General features: G+C 45.2%; 1 protein-coding gene across 3 annotated transcripts in view; it reads right to left on the reverse strand.

Annotated features, from left to right (window-relative positions):
• Nucleotides 1–20,019, reverse strand: part of daam1a (dishevelled associated activator of morphogenesis 1a) — a 275,266-nt gene that overhangs the window by 161,986 nt on the left and 93,261 nt on the right. For all 3 annotated transcript variants that reach the window (XM_072489195.1, XM_072489180.1, XM_072489186.1), the window contains exon 2: nucleotides 18,778–19,007. In XM_072489195.1, coding sequence (XP_072345296.1) covers nucleotides 18,778–18,966 — 189 coding nt within the window. In that variant the 5' untranslated portion in view covers nucleotides 18,967–19,007. The remainder of the gene's footprint in view (nucleotides 1–18,777; nucleotides 19,008–20,019) is intronic.

Consider the following 20,019-nt stretch of genomic DNA (forward strand, 5'->3'; position numbering starts at 1 on the left):
CACAATTTCAAATTAATTTTTATTTCTTCAGCTGAAAGTTTCAATTATAACAAAAGTGGCCTATAAAATATCTGGTACCAATTCAATACCATTTGCTGGCTTTTGAATTCGACACCTCTATATTCAAATTCCAGAATTTTCTGATTAGTTTTTTCCTTTTTGAAACAAAAGGCATGCTCTTGCACCAGTAAAAATCCAAGAATCACACCAGTAGATTTTTCTCTCCCAAGCTTACAAATTTATTTTCTCGAAAAGATTTCCACCCTTAAAAACCTATGAATGTGGTGCCTTGTCCATAAGACGGGAAAGAAAATATATAGATCTACGTCAACTTACTTGATGAAATGATTTTCTTTTAAAAATGGACAAAGGCTTTACCCCGACATGCCCGAGTACCAGTGCCTATAAAATAAATTTAGCTCTGCGTGCCTTTTTCAATCGTGGAAGTCCCTGCTTCTGAAAAAACGGAAGCTATAAACAAGAATATATTTGAACTCCAGTGAGTCTGGCTAAGCAGTGAATGGAGGCCAAAGCTGATTGGGCAGGAAGGTAGCCTAAGGACTAGATGTTCCAGGGCCTCTGCTCAAAAGATGCAAGTTCCAGTTTAGTAGTTAAAAGGGAAGCCAAAGCTGCAAACCCGATTGGCCTGGAAGGGGGCCCCGAGGGTAAGAATGTTCCAAAGACCTCTTGTTGGAGTTGTAAATTAAGGTCAAATTGCTGTGGGGAAGCTAGTATGGGGAACTTTTCCCATTGGTCAAGACTTCTAAATATTGGGTTACAAGTTCTTAGTCGTATCCATCCATGTGCTTGTGTTGCAAGTGCACCTCCATAGAGGAAATTTAAAAAAGGGTGCACCACTGAAGTCTTTGCACTTGCCAGGGATTAGCATTTGTCACAGAAAACTTGCTTGGGAGCATTTATCAGGAGAGATGGCTAGGAGTAGGGAACTTGGACACCTCCAGTGAACAGGTATTTATCACGGACTGAAGGGTTCCTGTGAGAACACAGTATTGGGCTTAGTTGGTGTCTATGTAACTGGCATAAGCCAGAGGGTTGTCGTACGATTAGAGATCAATGGACCGAGTAAAGACAGGATTGCCACAGCTAAAAAGTGATGCAGAGTGAGAGGGTGGGATCGCAAGAACATGCAGCAGGCAGATGTGAAGTGTGTAACTTCAGCGGTTACGGTGCACTGAACGTTTCAGCAGTTAAGGCAGACTGGGAAATGTGAGAGAATAAATGATCCACCAGGGTTGAAGTCTGAAAACTGCAAAAGGGATTTGTATGTATATTAGAGTTATGTTGGCCAAGCTTAAATCCCGAAGGATACGGAGAGTCAAGTAAGAGAAGACGCCAGAAGTCCCAGGATCCACAGGAAAGACAAACACACATTGAACTTGTTTATCATGCGCATAATATGCCTCAGCAATGAAATGTTAAGCAACAATCTTTATTGGCCAATAAGAGCATACGAAACAGGAGAAGTGGCCCATTCAGCCCCTCTAGTCTGCTCTATCATTCAATAAGATCCTGGCTGATTTGTTTGCGTTTGGATTCCACATTCCCATTTACCCCCAATAGGCTTGGATTCCCTTTTCCAACAAGGGTCCATTTACCTCCACCTTAAAAATATTCAATGTCCTCCGCCTCCAGCGCCTTCTGAAGCAGGGAGTTTCAAAGTCACTCAACTCCAGAGTAAAAATGTATTTTCATCTGTCCTAAAAAGGCGACCCTTAATTTTACAAACAGTACCCCCTAGTTGATTGATTTGATTTTTAAATTTGATTTGTCACATGTACTGAAGTACAGTGAAAGGTATTTTTCTGTGGCCGAGGGAACGTACACAGTATGTACATAGTAGACAAAGAGAATAATCAACAGAGAACATCGACAAATAGTATATCAACAAAGTGATTGGTTACAGTGCAGAACAAGGGACCAAACAAAGCAAATACAAGAGCAAGAGGGTATCATGAATAGTGTTCTTACAGCAAATAGATCAGTCCGAGGGGGGAGTCGTTGAGGAGTCTTAAAGCTGTGGGGAAGAAGCTGTTCCTATGTCTGGATGTGGGGGTCTTCAAACTTCTGTACCTTCTGCCTGATGGAAGGGTCTGGAAGAAGGCAATGCCTGGGTGGGAGGGGTCTCTGATAATGCTGTCTGCCTTCCTGAGACAGCGAGAGGTGGAGACAGAATCAATATGGGGGTGGCAAGCTTGTGTGGTGCGCTGGGCTGAGTTCACCACACTCTGCAGTTTCTTGCTATCTTGGACCGAGCAGTTGCCATACCAGGCTGTGATGCAGCCGGATAGGATGCTCTCTATCACACATCTGTAGAAGTTTGAGAGTCGATGCAGATATGCCAAATTTCTTTAGCTTCCGTAGGAAGTAGAGACGTTGTCCGGCTTTCTTGACTGTTGCGTCATTGTGAGTGGACCAGGACAGACTGTTGGTGATGGTGACCCCCAGGAACTTAAAGCTATCGACCATCTCCACTTCGGAGCCATTGATGCAGACTGGAGTGTGTGTCGTGCTACGCTTCCTGAAGATCAGTTCCTTGGTCTTTCCAACATTTAGAGAGAGGTTGTTTTCGTAACACCACACAACCAAGTGATTTATCTCCCTCCTGCAGTCTGATTCGTCGTTGTTTGAGATATGGCCCACCAGAGTCGCATCATCCGCAAACGTATAGATCTTGAGCTGGAGTTAAATCTTACCCCACAGTCATGTGTGTATAGGGAGTACAGTAGCGGACTGAACACACATCCTTGCGGGGCCCCGGTGTTTAGGACTAATGTGGTGCTGTTAGGTGCTGTTGCCTATCCTGACAAGATTGTGGTCTGTTGGTGAGGACATCAAGGATCCAGCTGCACAGGGAGGGGTCTGGACTCATCCACAAGAGAAAACATCCTTTCCACACCACCTTGTCAATACTATTCCAGGCAATCGAGTTACCTCGCATTCTTCTAAACTCCAATGGAAACATGCCCACTCATTCTAGGTATCAATCTAGGAAACCTGCTCTGTACTGCCTCCAACATATTTATATGCTTCCTTAAGCAAGGAGAGCAAAACTGCACATAATATTCACGACGTGGTCTCACCAATGCCCTGCATAGCTGAATTACAACATCCTAGCTTTTATGTTCAATTCCTCCCATAACAAAGGATAGCATTGCATTAGCCTTATTAATTACTTTCTGTACCTGCATACTAACTTCTAGATCCTCTGCACCTTTGAATTCTGCAGCCATTCTATGAGAAGGGAGATTTAATAATAAGAGACGGGGAAATGGCTGAGGAGCTGAACAGATTTTTTAGGTCAGTCTTCACAGTGGAGGACACAAATAACATGCCAGTGACTGATGGAAATAAAGATATGACAGGTGAGGACGTTGAGATGATTGTAATCACTAAGGAGGCAGTATTGGGCAAGCTAATGGGGCTAAAGGTAGACAGGTCTCCTGGCCCTGATGGGATGCATCCCAGAGTGTTAAAAGAGATGGCTAGGGAAATTGTAAACGCACTAGTGATAATTTATCAAAATTCACTAGACTCTGGGGTGGTCCCAGAGGATTGGAAAGTAGCAAACGTGACACCACTGTTTAAAAAAGGAGGTCGGCAGATAGTGGGTAATTATAGGCCGGTATGCTTAACTTCGGTTGTAGGGAAAATGCTGGAATCTATCATTAAGGAGGAAATAGCGGGGCACCTGGAGGGAAATTGTCCCATTGGGCAGACGTAGCATGGGTTCACAAAGGGTAGGTCGTGTCTGACTAATTTGGTAGAATTTTTTTGAGGACGTTACCAGTGCAGTAGATAACGGGGAGCCAATGGATGTGGTATATCTGGATTTCCAGAAAGCTTTTGACAAGGTGCCACACAAAAGGTTGCTGCATAAACTAAAGATGCATGGCATTGAGGGTAAAGTGGTAGCATGGGTAGAGGATTGGTTAACTAACAGAAAGCAGAGAGTGGGGATAAATGGGTGTTTCTCTGGTTGCCAACCTGTAACTAGTGGGGTCCCTCAAGGATCAGTGTTGGGCCCGCAGTTGTTCACAATTTACATAGACGATTTGGAGTTGGGGACCAAGTGCAATGTGTCAAAGTTTGCAGACAACACTAAGATGAGTGGTAAAGCAAAAGGTGCAGAGGATACCGGAAGTCTGCAGAAGGATTTGGATAGGTTAGGTGAATGGGCTAGGGTCTGGCAGATGGAATTCAATGTTGCCAATTGTGAGGCTATCCATTTTGGGAGGAATAACAGCAGAATGGATTATTATTTAAACGGTAAGATGTTAAAACATGCTGCTGTGCAGAGGGGCCTGGGTGTGCTGGTGCACGAGTCGCAAAAAGTTGGTGTGCAGGTGCAACAGGTGATTAAGAAGGCTAGTCGAGTTTTGTCTTTCGTTGCTAGAGGGATGGAGTTCAAAGACTAGGGAAGTTATGCTGCAATTGTATAGGGTGTTGGGTAGGCCGCATCTGGAGTATTGTGTTCAGTTTTGGTCTCCTTACCCGAGAAAGGATAAAGTGAACAACTTCACAATTTCCCACATTATACTCCATCTGCCTGGTTTATGTCCACTCACTCAACGCACTGTTATGGGCTAGGGTTTAGAGAATCCCAAAGTGCATCATGGAGTTCACCTGACCTACAACTTTTAATTGATTGGGGTATGGGGAGCACACGGCCCACTCTCCAGGTGTGGTACAGCAAAAATGGAAAAGTATTTTTTAAAAGCAAAACAATGTTTATTCTATGAACTCAAGTTAACTGTTTTAAAACATAGTGAACATCTTAGCAACCATTAATTAAAATACAACCCCCAAAGAATACACCACTAAGTAATCCTTTAAGCTTTCCTTTTAACATCCATAAGACTTAAAACACCTTTTACCAGGAGCACATCGGGTTAAAGTCACTACTGTTATTAGTTTTAAATCACCAGGATCGATTTACAGTCTTTAAGTTACAGAGAGACTCTAATACACCTTCTGGCTGTGACTGCAGCTATCCAGCTCTGAAAACAAAACTAACACACACCTTGCAGCAAACAGCCTAAAATGAAAGTACATAGCTGAGACAGCCCAGCTCCACCCACTCTCTGACATCACTGCAGTAATAAACACCCATTTCTTAAAGGTACTCTCACATGACCACCTATATCCATCTACCACCTCCTCATGTCCTCTTCACAACATATTTCCCTATATTTAAGTCATCTGCAAATTTAATTACCCTGTGTTTGGTTCCCTCATCTAAATCATTGGTATAAATTGTAAAACATGAAGGCCCCAGCACAGACTCCTTCAGGTTCCACTTGTCACATCCTGCCAATCATGCTCTGTTTTCTACCTGCCAGCCAATCTTCTAGCCATGATAATATGTTACCCCAAAACCATGAGCTTATTTTCCACAATAAGTTTTGATGTGGCACCTTCAGGAAATCCAAGTGCAGTATGTCTACAGGGTTATCCAGAGCACATGTATTCCTTCAAAAAAACTCCAATAAATTAAGTAAACATTACACTGAGATTTTCTAAGTGCCCAGCTAGAGCCTGCTTAATGATCAATTCTTACACCTTCCTCACAACAGACGTCAAGCTAACTGGCCTATAGTTTCTGCGTCTCTCCCTCCCTTCTTGAATATTTGCTACTTTCCAGTCTGATGGAACCTTTCCAGAATCTAGCAAATTTTAGAAAATTAACACCAATGCACCTACTACCTCATTAACCACATCCTTGAAAACCCGAAGATGAAGTCTATCAGGACATGGAGCGCAGCTTCATCAGTTTTCTCAATACAGCTTCCCTCATGATTGAAATTATGCCACGTTCCCCACTCCCCCCCCACCCACTGATTTATAGTTATTACTGGACTGTTTTTTGCATCTTCTATAGTGAAGACAGAAGCAAAATATTTGCGAATTTCACCCGCCATTTCCTAATTTACTATTAACTTCCCATTGTCACGCTATAGAGCACCAAAACTCCAATTTATTTACCCTGATAATCAATTATACTTTATATTCTGACCAATTACCTGACCCACCACTAATCTTTGCATTAAAAATGCTTTCTCCTTAAGTTTGATACTTTCCTCAACTGCTTTAGTTAACCACGAATGGCGGACCCACCCCTTACAATTTTCCTTCATAGTAGGAATATATTTATTCCAAGTAATCTGAAATATCCCCTTCAGTGTCTTCCACTGCTTCTCTATTGATCTATCCTCTAGCCGAATGTCACAGTGAAACCTTGTTAGCATGCATTCTAAATTAGTAACTGTCCCTTTTCCCCCCAAATAGGGTTATTCCTTGACAAGAATTTTCTGACTGTTGTTTAGTAGAGTTCAAACCCCTAAAATTGACTAAACATTTTTGTTTTGCTCTTGAATCATAAAAGGTCTACAGCACAGAAAGGCTCTTCAGACAACCACCTAAGTAATCCAATCCCATTTTCGAGCACTTGGCCCATAGCCTTGTATGCCTTGGCATCACAAGTGAACATCTAAATACTTCTTAAATGTTATGAGCATCTGTCTCCATCTCCCTTTCAGGCAGCGAGTTTCAGGTTCCAACCACTCCGAGTGAAAACAATTTTCCTCACATCCCCTCAATCTCCTGACCCATACCTTAAATCTATGTCCCCGGTCATTGATACCTCTACCAAAGGGAAACATTTCTTCCTGACTTCCTTTTACATTTCAATCATGTCCCCGCTGCGTCTTCTCTGGCACAAGGAAAACAACCCCATTCCATCTAATCTCTCTAGTTAAAACTCTCCAGCCCAAACAACATCCTGGTAAATCTCCTCTGCACCCTTTCCAGTGCTATCACATCCCTTCTATAATGTGGATTCCAGAACTGTACACAATACTCTACCTGTGGCCTAACCAACGTTTTACAATTCCAGCATAACCTCCCTGCTCTTAAAACTCTATGCCTGGGCTAATAAAGGTAAGTATACCATGTGCCTTCTTAACCTCTGTATTCACCGGCCCTGCTACCTTAAAGGGCCGGTGCACACCAGGATCCCTCGGATCCATGCTGCTCCAAAGGATCCTGCCGTTCATCCAGCCCAAGTGCATAACCTTACATTTATCCGATTGAATTCCATATGCTACTAATCAGTCCGTCTATATCCTTCTGTAATCCGAGGCTATCCTCCTCACTATTTACCACCCCACCAATTTTCATATCATCCATGTACTGATCAACTCGGGCAGCACGGTAGCATAGTGGTTAGCACAGTTGCTTCACAGCTCCAGGGCCCCAAGTTCGATTCCCGGCTTGAGTCACTGCCTGTGCGGGGTCTACACGTTCTGTGTCTGCGTGGGTTTCCTCCGGGTGCTCCGGTTTCCTCCCACAGTCCAAAGATGTGCCGGTTACGTGGATTGGCAATGCTAAATTGCCCTTCGTGTCCAAAAAAGGTTAAGTGGGGGTTACTGGGTTAGGGTAGATACGTGGGCTTGAGCGGGGTGCTCCTTGTAAGGGCCGGTGCAGACTCGATCGGCCAAATGGCCTCCTTCTGCACTGTAAATTCTATGAAACCCTCCTATTCACATCTAAATAATTTATATAAACCTCTGAATTAACTCTATGACCACTGAAGGTCTTGGGGCTCTTCTCAGACAGCCACAATAAACGTTTATAACTATCTGATGCAAGTTCATAATTTTCATTAGTTTGGAAACCTGTATATGAGCAGTCAGACACTCTTCTCTGCAACCAACACAAGCCCCCAGAACTAGGGTACATAAATCCATACAATGCAAACAATAATTTCACTAACTAGTACAAGGAATCCACATGTTTTGCATTACAGAACTGACAAGAATGTGTACTCAGAAGCATTACAAAGCCTAGTAAATAAATGTCATTTATCCACACCTGCTGGCATGACATCAAATTTAGCTGGGCCTATGAGATTTTTTTTGTTTACTCTTCAGTTTATGCCTCTTAAAATATTTATATAAACAAAACAATTTGATCCTGCATACACCAACAAGCCAATTATTCATAAATAAAATCCATTGGCAGGGCAGCACGGTGGCGGGGTTAGCACTGCTCCCCATGTCTGTGTGGGTCTCACCCCCCAGAACCCAAAAAGATGTGCAGGGTAGGTGGATTGGCCACGCTAAATTGCCCCTTAATTGGGGAAAAAAAATAATAATTGCGTACTCTAAATTTATTTTAAAAATCAAAATCCTGTGGCAGCATTTTTATTGAGAACAGTGTGTTATTTTTCCACCTTTGAATTGGTCCTGGGTTGACCTGGTTAGCCATCTGGCGTTGTGATTAAACACCCAAATTTAATGTCTCCATATGTATTAAAAATTACAAATTCCATCATGTTACTGTGCTTTATCCATCCTCATCATCCTCGTCACATTCAATATTGATGATCACGTAAACTTGCTCCGGTGCTTCGCTTCCATTGTCCAGCTTTGTAAGACTGCCCTCAGATCGCTGTATTCCTGATCTCCGAACTAGCCAGCTCAAATCCAGCTATGGTTTGTTCTTCCTCTCCTGCCAGCATCCAAGATATTTTCGTGACCCCTTCCATTTCTTCAGTAATAATATTTGCAGGGATGTGGTCACCTTCCACATCTTTAAAAATAATGCCCAGCTGCTCCATTTTCCTCCACTGCCTGGGCTGGCAGCATGCTTACGCAACTTTCATTTTGAGATAAATCACAAATTCCTCCAAAATCATGGTCATTAGCCCGACCACAAACTCAGTCCTCTTGTCATCAATGATTTTCCACTCCTCATACCATTTCAGGCTCTACCAGCCACAAACAAGTTTCATTCCATTATCCTAGAGCTTTATTGCTGATGCATCTTTGTTCTGGTCACCGCACAAACAAAAACATCCACCTCCAAACATGACCTCTCATCCATTCTTAACTACTCCGTTACTCTCCTTGCTGACCTTCCCCTTTCCATCTTTCATACAATTTCCAAATTGTGCAAAATGTTGTTGCACAGATCCTGTTTTCCCCATACAGACTCCCATTACCCCATATTTTGTACTCAACTTTAATTCCTTTCATGGCTTCATATTGCCCTACTTCTACAATTCTCCCTCTTCGTCACAAAGCTATTAGCCCTCTGACTTTGGTTGTTTCTGCAGCTCCTTTGTTCCACCACTGGAAAAGCCTTCAGTCACTTGGATCCTACACTCTAGAAATCACCACTTTAATTTCTCCATCTTCCTTTTATCCTCATCTCTTCAGCCAAACCTTCAGTTATGTTGCCTTCCTGACAGGGGTCTATTTGCCTTGTTCCCCTCAAGAGGAATTCTTATTAAAATTGCAGAAAACATAAAATTGTTATTTTATTTAGGATATCTGTAAGAAAAAGCTATCAAATCCTTCTGAACCATGACCATACATTTAAATGGGCAGACATAAACGTGTTATGGCTAGTGTTAAAGAACATTAAAACTAATTTTGAAAAGCAGAAGAAAAGGTTTACAAAACAAGCGGCCATTCAGCACATCATTTCTGTGCTAGCCCTTTACTGGAATAGCCAACACTATTGCTCTTTTCCCAAAGTAATTTATCTTGCACTTAATCAGAACTTTAACACATCGTAAACTGATACAACACCCTTTACCCATCAAAAAGCATAGAAAACTCAGGAACCATAATGGACAGTCAGCTGTATGAAATTTGGGAATTTTATCACTAAGATTGGAGGCGAGTCTCCCTGTACTTCAGCAGGAAACCTGACTTAGACCGTGCAAATTTAATTAATATGTAAAGTTGAACCACTGCTGCAATTCCACCTTAATTGAAACCTTAACCTTGGAATTATAGAACTTTACAGCACATGGCCACCCGGCCCATCGTACTGGACAGCATATATTATTATTTATATTTTTAATCTTTATATTGTCAAACAATTACCATGAGCCCTCACATAAAGCAAATATAATACGATCCTAAACTTCAATACACACGATTAGACAACACATTATTGCTGCTAAAATAGCACCGGAAAGCTCCATATCTAATTGGCTCCAACAGTTAGAGCCAAATGTATTATAATCTTAAAGTTCAAAACACAGAGCAATCTCCAATTGAATTTATTACATAAATCCAATTCTAACACTAAAATGACATTTATGAACCACAAATGAATCTTTCAACTGAATTCCCCAAGTGTACATTATTTTCCAACTTTAAGACAGCTGACAAGATCAGCATAACATCTGCAATTGTACTAAGGAATTTACTATGCACCTCTACGTAACAGAATTAAAAATTAAGAGCTGAATTAATCAAACATTTCCAAGAATTTAAAACCCATGTTATATTTTGAACCTATTATGACTTATCATAGAATTTACAGTGCAGGAGGCCATTCGGCCCATTGAGTCTGCACCAGCCCTTGGAAAGAGCACCCGACCTAACCCCCACACCTCCATCCTAACCCCACACCTCCACCTTATCTCCGCAAACCCACCTAATCTTTTTTGGACACTAAGGGCAATTTAGCATAGCCAATTCACCTAACCTGCACATCTTTGGACTGTGGGAGGGAACCCACGCAGACACAGGGAGAATGTGCAGACTCCACACAGGCAGTGACCCAAGCGGGAATCGAACCTAGGACCTGGAGCTGTGAAGCAACTGTGTTAACCACTGTGCTACCATGCTGCCCCCCTCACAATTGATTTTTAAATTTCAAGCACCAATAGTTTTAACTAGATCGAAACAACATTATTTTTTCAATTCAGATTACTTGTAAAAAAGGAACCACTGCAGGTCTATTCAATATGTATAATTCTGTGGATCTTTAGTTATGAACTAGATAAACCAATGCAGTCTTCCTGCTCAGACTGTAACAACCAAAACAAACCTTCATGTGCTAAATGACTTGGATGGGTTTATAAAACAAAAGTAAAAATTCTAAAAATTACAGCTACAATATGGTCTTGAAACATTTATTTTGTTCTATAGAGCACTTAGCTTTTATTTAATTTTGAGGTCACAGTGGCAAACTGATTGAGTTAAACAATGAACCGCAATTGACCAAAAATACTTTTTTTCTGTTAATTTTTGTTTTCAACTCTCTCCAAATTGCGAACAAGATCCTTTTAACTATTTTCTTTAGCTTTTCTTGCAAAAAGAAAAAAAAACTACAAAGCCACATTCATCAACCCAGCACAGGCAAGAAATAATGTTCCTCAGATGAGAGACTTGCAAGTAGGACCAGATTCTAATGTGAGCCCCAATAACACAATGGGTATTGTTAAATTTATATGATAAGAGCTGGTAATCTTGCGCATCAACGCTATTTCTACAATGAGAGTTACAAGCACAGCTGAAAATAGGTAACCAAATTGGAGGTTCTGCATTCCATTCAGTTCCCTCTGGTCAGTGATTTCAAACTCAACACAAAGCACCACTGCAAATTATGAAGTCCAATTTAATGCATATGAAGAGGAGAATGCCTGCAATTAATGTTTTAAAAAAAAATTTTTTTTGTTAAAAGTTTTGCAAAGTTTTTCATAATAAATAGTAATAATCCTAAAATAGCAAAATAGAGTGAACATTAACATAGTGCAAAAAGAGAATATACAATAGCAATTGACTAGACGTGACCCCACGCGCCTCAGTCTTCCCACACCCTCCCAACGGAGCACTCACCCCCCACTGCCCTACGGGTCGCTGCTGCTGCTGCTGACGTTTTAATTTTCTCTCAGAAGCCATCGGAAGGTAATATGCCCCCGCTCAACAGCAGCAGCTCTGTACACTTGGCAAAATTATTTACACACATAAGTAGGCATCAGTTTGTGGTGTTGTCATCCCTTGCTTCTCCCAGACGGAGTTCGCTGCCGTTGTCGTCTCGTTCCGCTTCTGCGGCTCCCAGTCTATCTCTCCCTCTCACGCTTTGGCTACTCTCGCCTGTTTCTTGGCTACCTGGCTATTCTTCTGCTTGTTTGTTGGCCACAAACAGGTCTCGGAACAATTGGGTGAATGGCTCCCACGTTCTGTGGAAGTCGTTGTCTGACCCTCAGATGGCAAATTTGATTTTCTCCATTTGGAGAGATTCAGACAGCCAGTCTGCAGCTTTGGGTGGTGCTGCTGACCGTCAGCCGAACCTACGGATTCTACGGCGGGCGATCAGGGAGGCAAAGGCAAGGGCGTCCGCCCTCCTCCCCAGGAATAGATCTGGCTGGTCTGAAACCCCGAAGACCGCCACTTTCGGGCATGGCTCCACCCTCATCCCCACCACCTTGGACATTGCCTCGAAGAAGGCTGTCCAGAACTCCACATGTCTGGGACAGGCCCAGAACATGTGGGCGTGGTTGGCTGGGCCTCCTTGGCACCGCTCACATCTGTCCTCCACCTCCGGGAAGAACCTACTCATACGGGTTCTTGTTAAGTGGGCTCTATGTACCACTTTTAGTTGCGTCAGGCTGAGCCTTGCGGAGGTGGAGGTGGAGTTGACCCTATGCAGTGCTTCGCTCCAGAGTCCCCACCCTATTTTGATCCCCAGGTCCTCCTCCCACTTCATTCTTGTTGCGTCCAATACGGTGTTGGCCCCTTCTACCAGTTGGTCATACATGTCACTACAGTTTCCTTTATCTAGTATGCTTCCAGTAACTCTTCCAGTAGTGTCTGTCGTGGTGGTTGTGGGTATGTCCCTGTCTCCTTTCGTAGGAAGTTTTTTTAGTTGCAGGTACCTTAGCTCGTTCCCACTGGCTAGCTGGAATTTCTCAGTCAGTTCGCCCAGTGTTGCGATCCTGCCGTCCGTGTATAGGTTTCCCTGACTGTCAGTGTCCTTCTGTCCTGTCCCCACCTTTTGAAGGTGGCGTCAGTCAGTGCTGGCGTGAACCTATGGTTGTGCAGATGGGAGCTTTACCTGACATTCTGGTCAGGCCAAATTGTTGCCGTAGTTGGTTCCAGGACTGGTGGCTATTACCACCGGGCTGCTGGAGTGTTTTTTGGGTGGGGATGGGAGCGCCACTGTGGCGAGGGCCCGGAGGGAGGTCCCCATGCAGGAGGCCTCTTCCGCGCGCACCCACTCGGCTTCTGGCTCCTTGATCCATCCCCTTATTCGCTCGGCTGTCGCTGCCCAGTGGTAAAGTTGTAGGTTTGGGAGGGCAAGGCCCCCCCCTCTGGATTTTGTTTTTTGTAAGACCTTCTTTGGGATCCTAGCATTCTCTTTCCTCTTCTCCCACCCCCCCCCCACCCCCCACCCCCCATACGAACGCCATGATTAGTTTGTCTAGTGCTTTGAAAAAGGCCTTGGGGATGTAGATCAGGATGGATCTGAATAGGAAGAGGTACCTGGGCAGCACGTTCATTTTGATCGTCTGGACTCTCCCCGCGATGGAGAGTGGGAGTGTGTTCCATCTTTGCAGGTCCTTTTTTTACTTCCTCTGTCAGACTGGTGAGATTCCATTTGTGGATCCCTTTCCAGTAATGGGCTATTTGGATCCCCAGGTAGCGGAATTTGTGTCGGGCTTGTTTAAGCAGCAGTCCCGTTAGGGCTGCCCCACCTACTTGTGGGTGTACCGGGAAGATCTGGCTTTTGCTCATGTTGAGCTTGTAGCCCAAGAAGGCGCCAAACTCTTTCACGAGCACAATGATTCCGTCCATGCTGCTCTGTGGATCCGAAATGTAGAGGAACAGGTATCTGCATAGAGCTCTCTGCCTCCCCTTCGGATCCCCCGCTACCTTTTTGCTGCTCTGAGCACGATTGCTAGTGGTCCGATCGTTAGAGCGAACAGCAGCGGGGACAGTGGGCATCCTTGTCTGGTGTCCCTGTGCAGCTGGGAGTATCGGGAGTTGGCACGTTTCGCAGGCGCCTGATGTTCGAGGTAAGCTGTCTACCTTTGACAAAGCCCGTCTGGTCCTCTGCGACCACCTCAGGTACACAGTCTTCTAACCTTTTGGCTAAGATTTTGGCCAGTATTTTGGCGTCTGCATTCAGCAGTGAGATGGGTCTGTATGACCCACATTCCGTTGGGTCTTTGTCTTTCTTAAGGTATCAGCGAGATTGAGGCCTGTGCTAGCGTGGGCGGCAGTGTGCCCCTCGCTAGCGGGTCTGTGAACATCTCCCGCAGGTGCGGGGCCAGTGCTGTCGCAAATTTTTTGTAGAAGTCCGCCGGGAACCCGTTGGGTCCCGGCGCCTTTCCCGCCTCCATGGAGCTAATGCTGTCCATGATCTCTCCCAGTGCTAGTGGTGCTTCCAAGCCCAGTTTTTTGCCCTCCCCCACGACTGGAATGTCTAGTCCATCAAGGAACCGTTTCATCCCAGACTCCCCCATTTGGGGCTCTGAGGTGTACAGCCCTTGGAGAAGACCTTGTTGATCTTTTCTGGTTCTGTTTCTAACGTGTCTCTGGTATCCCTGATTTGTGCAATTTCTCTGGTGACTGCCTGCTTTCTCAGCTGGTGTGCCAACAGGCGGCTGGCTTTGTCTCCGTGTTCGTATAGGGTCCCATGTGCCTGGCGGAGTTGGTGCACTGCTTTCCTGGTGGAGAGCAGGTCAAAGTTCCTTTGTAGCTCTTTCCTCTCCGCCAGGAGCTCTACGGTCGGGGCTTATATCACAATTGCGGAGTATTCCACCTTGTCTATCCCCGGAAGCACCGTTTTCCCTACCAAAGAATTCCTTCTCCCCCGGGTGGGCGAACCTCCAGGGGTCCACTGCTCCCATCTGCTCCATAATGTGACTGAGTTCCCTTGCCATGCTTGAGGTTTTCCCCGTTTTGGGGTTTGATCTGTATGTCTTTGGGTCCTGTACACAGTTGAAGTCCCCCCCCCCACCCCAGTGATTAGTCGATGCGTCGCTATGTCAGGGATTTCTGCCATGGTCTTCTTGATGAAGCTTGTGTCGTCCCAGTTGGGTGCATACACGTTAACTAGTACTACCGGTGCCCCATCCAGGGCCCCGCTGACCATGATATACCGTCCCCCTGGGTCCGTAACAGTCTTTGTTGCCCTAAATATCGTCCTCTTGCCGATCAATATCGCCACCCCCCTGGCCCTTGTTCCATAGCAGGAATGGTAGGTTTGTCCCACCCAGCCCTTTCTTACCCGCAGTCGGTCCTGCTCTCTCAGGTGTGTCTCTTGGAGGAAGACTATGTCGGCCCTCATATTTATTAGGTGGGTGAGGACTCTGGATCTCTTCACTGGGCCGTTGAGTCCCCTTACATTCCAGGTGACTATCCTGGTGAGGGGGTTCTGCCTCCTCGCTCCTGTGGGATTAACCAAACTTACCTGGTGGACACACCCCTGCCCTACGGGGTTTCCCTTTGTTAGGGGGCCGTGCAGGTTGGCCGCTGTCACTGCTCTCTCCATGCGGTCGGGTCCCTGCGCTCCAGGGTTTCCCTTTGTCCCGGGGGCACCCGACATGGCCGCCCACTGTGCGTCCGCCATGCGGGTAGTCCCCTGCACTCTGGGGTCTCCCTTCGCCCAGAGACCGTATTGGGTGGGTGCTTGCAGTGATTCCTTGTTTCAAGCCCTTGGTTGTGGCACTTTGTAGCCCAATTCCTTTTCTAGCCCAGTTTGTCCCTCCTTCCCTGTGTCGCCCCTCCCTGGTCTCTCCTTCCCGGTGTACCCCCCCCCCCGGTCTCTCCCCTTTCCCCCCCTCTCCCTTGTACCCCTCCTTTGTCCCTCTTTCCCCTGTTCCTGTCCCAGTTTGCTCTCCCGTCTCTGTTGAGTGGTCCCCCCCCACCTCCAGCCTGGCGCCTTCCCCCCTTGTTGGGGGCGCGCTACGGCCCTGCTTTGTTGCATGTCCCTGGCGCTAGCTTTCCCGTTAGTATGGTGGCCCCCCTCTCGGGAGTTACTGTCTCGCTTCTCCCCTGCCCGGCCTCTACGGTTTTCTGCCCGCTCTTCCCCTATCCTTCCCGACACTCCTCTTGCTTGCTCCCCCTTCTACGCTACTCTTGTTCCTTCGTGCTGGGGCCTGGCCTCCCACCTGAAGCGGTCCCTCGGGCAGTGGTCTGTTCTTAGTTCAGGGTGTGCTCGCCGTGGCAGGGGGGGCCTGGCGTTGCCTCACCCCTCCCCTCCATCGGTGTGTTGTTGCCCCCTGCCAGGGGCCCCACATTTCTACCTTCGCTGGTGGTTTTCCAGCCCGTGTTCGTCGACAAACTTGTTTGCTTCGGCAGAGGCTGTAAAGAAGTATTCTCTTTCTTGGTATGTGACCCAGAGTTTCGCTGGGGACAGCATACCAAAATGCATGCTGTTCTTGTGAAGAGCTGCTTTCGCTCTATTAAACTCGACCCGTCTCCTGGCTAGGTCTGCCCCAATGTCCTCGTAAATTCTAATGGCATGTCCTTCCCATTTGCAGGTTCTGTTTTTCCTGACCCAGCGAAGGATTGTTTCCCTATCTTGGTACCGGTGCAGTTTAGCTAGAACTGCTCTCGGGTGTTTCCCTGCTATGGGCTTCGGGCGCAGCGACCGTTGCGCTCTGTCCATTTCTGGTGGGCTGGGAAAGGTTTTCTTCCCCACTAAGTTGCCCAGCATCTCGGCCACGTATGCAGTGGGGTTTCTACCCCCGATCCCCTCTGGTAAGCCCACTATCCTGACATTTTGCCTCCTCGAGCGGTTTTCCTGGTCGTCCACTCTGCCCTTCAGGCTCCCCTGTGTTGTGCCCAGTCTCGCCACCTCCCTCTCCAGGACCGTGATCCGGTCGCTCACGTCAGTCGCTGCTTTCTCCAGCTCCTTGATGGTCGCCTCTTGGGCTTCCAGTTTCTTCCCTTGGGCGTCCAATTTCTCCTCTGCTCTGCCCAGGGCCTGCTGCACCTCCGCCAAGGCCTTGGCCATTGCTATTGCTGCCTGCACTGCGGCCTCTATGTCTGCCCTAGCCTCTGCCTTGTTTACCTGATGTTCCCTCAGCACATCGGCAAAGGCTGCCTTCCAGTTCCAGCTCCCCCCTGGCCCCGGGGGAGACTGCACCTGTCAGTCCAGCTCTTTTGATGCGGCGATACTTCCATTCTGCCGCTTTGCTCGCTGATTGGCTCGTCTGAACTGGCTCGCCCATTGCCCCGTCTGCCTTAGGTACCCCTTCTCCCCCTGCTTTGGCTCCCTTCAGGCATTTTTCCCCCCTTTTGTTTCCCTCCCCCCTCTTATTTATTTATTTACTCTCCCTCCTCTCTTCCCCCCCCCCCCCCCCCCGTTCCCTTTTTATTCTCCCCTCCCTTCTCTCCTTTACCACTTCATTTTGGGTTGGACGTTCCCCACTTTGTTCCCCGCTGCTCGGTCTGGGCCGCCGCTCGTCGCACCCTGCGCTCTCCTGTTTGTGGGGGGGGGGGGGGGGGGGGGAGATGTCGGTCACTCCTCCGTTCCTTCCTCCCTACAGGTTCGGCCGCCGCTTCGGTCCTGCCGTGCTCTGCTGCCGTGCGTGTGGGGGGGGGGGGGGTTGCCGCCGGATCGCTCCTCTCCCAAGGGCCCAGTTCCCCTGCTCCCGATTTCGCGGGAAACTTTAAAAACTATTGGAGCCTTTTTGCTGCGGCCGCTCCGCTCACGAACGCCACCGGAAGTTCATTCCAATTAATGTTTTTTTTTTTTTAAAATAGTACTGCGCTCCATTGAATAAGAAAAATCTGAGCCAGCACATTAATAAACCACTTGTCAGTCAACTATTTGTGCAATAAGAATGCTCACTATGCTGTAAAATAAGTCATATTAAGCATTCCGTGGAGAATCTTACATTCTCTCTAGAAATTCAATGTGGTTAAAACCACTGTTCCTCTAAACTACTTGACTACAGAAACCTCGAAGTTCCAGCACAGGCCACACGCAAGTTGGCCCTTTCAAGTATTCTCTCTCCTTTGTTATGGGCCAGAGTTGAGAGAGCCCCAAAGTGTACCATGGAGTTCACCTGACTTGCAACTTTGAATAGATTGTGGTTATGGGGAGCACACGGCCCTACTCTGCAGGTGTGATGCAACAGAAATCTACAGTACGTTTAAATTAAAACACTGTTTATTTATGAAACCAGTTAATACTTTACAAACTCACAGTAAACATTTTAACAACTATGAACACCAATAAATCCCCTCAAGAATACAGTACTCTATAAGTAACCCTTAATCTTTCCTTGCAACATCCATAAGTCAAAAATAACCCTTTACAGAAAGACATCAGATTTAACTTCACTACTGAGAACAGTTACCACTTTGAAATCATCAAATGAGCATTCATAAGCTTGCAGAGATTCATACACTTCTTGTTGTGATTGCAGCTTTTCTAAATCTAAAATGAAACTAAACACACCCTGTAGCAAACAGCCTAAAGCGAAAGTAAAAGCAGACAGACAGCCCAGCTCCACCCACACTCTGACATCAATGATAAACACCCATTTCTTAAAGGTACATCCACTACAGATATTTTTCTAAACACCCATTGCTTAAAGGTACTCTCACATGAAAGCTTCCACATGGAAGTAGCTCAAATGACTAGTTTGCAGGTTTTACCCAACAAGAGGAATAAAAAGTTGATGTGATTAAAAATTCACGTGTGTTTTACTTCTCCCCATGTCAAGAAGTTACCATCTCATCATAATATCTCAGTTAGGATTAGCAATTTGGCTGAAAATCACTGGTGCGAGAACAGTACCAAAAAAAGCACACCCGTCATTAATTTCTAGTTAGCACAAATACAATTATTCCTATTTCATGAAGTCTATATTTCACTAGCAACAGGATTTCACAACAAGTTAATAACTTTCATAGAAACTGGTACAAGTCATATTGGTGTACATTTTAAATTGAGGATTCATGTTTAAATACATTGTGAAGACCATGTACGTACCACAAGTTCAGTGAACATGATGTCCAGTTCTTCAGTCGGAGGCATGGGCAACGCTGGCTCCATTGTTTGCAATGCAAAATTGCTGTCATTTCTTAGTCTGTACGTGATCTCTGGGTGGTCACTCCCTCGAAAGCAACAGAATATGAAGGAAAGACCCCGACTGCTTCTCTTTCGAGGGGCCATGTTCATATTTTTTTATTTACTGGTCACAACTAATGACTCCTACAGAACTGGAGAGAGAGAGAGAGAGAGAGAGAGAGAGAGATAATGGCACTTGGTATCAAAATTCACAAACATAGCGTTGACAACATTGACCATATTTGACGGTTAGTTTCTTCCTGCCAAAATTCTAAATATTCAAGGAACAATGCAATTTTAATTAAACATTTTGAAAACTAGAAATAATGGCTGGTTTTGAGTAATACATTTACTTTTTATGACAAAGTACTCGAGGCATGTTTTGTAGAAGCAACTTAGCACCAACGTAGTCACATCAATTTCCACATATGTCAAACACCATACTTAGCTGCCAACAATTTCAGTTAAGTGCTGTCATTGATATGTACTGTATCAGCTCAGTCAGTTTCAATCTGTCAACACAATTCAGTGTGACAAAAAGGTCTTAAATTTAGATAAATGACAATTTCTGAGAAAGGATACGAATATGTCCTGGTACTCTATTTGGATAACGAATAGTTCAAATTGGTACCCGTATCAGATCAGAACAGCAATATAACTCAATGGCCAAAACTTTAAGTATCACCAATATATCCACCAATCATTTCTCATCATGCTGTATCAATTAACAGTCAATATTTTAGATTGTAATTTTATTTCTAAATTTTCAGCAGTCAAGTAATAATTGCTATAACTCTCAATAACCTAAAACTTTATTTCAAGTGGTCTTTGTTGCAAGTTTGGCTTCCACACAAGAAACAGTGAACCCTTATTCCCTCAGAATCCTCTACAACTGACTGTGCAAGATTCACGGAAACTTTTCAAGACGATGAGGAAAGAAAGGAAAAAGTATGATTTTGGTGTAGCCAAATAGGTCTTTGGGTGTACATCTTAAAAGAATGCCACACTAATGTCGAAAGGGAGTTGAGAAGTAGATTTCAAACATACATGGATTGTATATGGCCTTATTTTTAATAGAATTGTATTCTTCAGGCACTTAAAAGTATATTCAGTGTCACAGAAAACTCAAATTTGTAAAGGAAAAAGATTCTGCCCCCAACAAAA

Source organism: Scyliorhinus torazame, chromosome 2 (assembly GCF_047496885.1).
Source record: "Scyliorhinus torazame isolate Kashiwa2021f chromosome 2, sScyTor2.1, whole genome shotgun sequence".
NCBI lineage: Eukaryota > Metazoa > Chordata > Chondrichthyes > Carcharhiniformes > Scyliorhinidae > Scyliorhinus > Scyliorhinus torazame.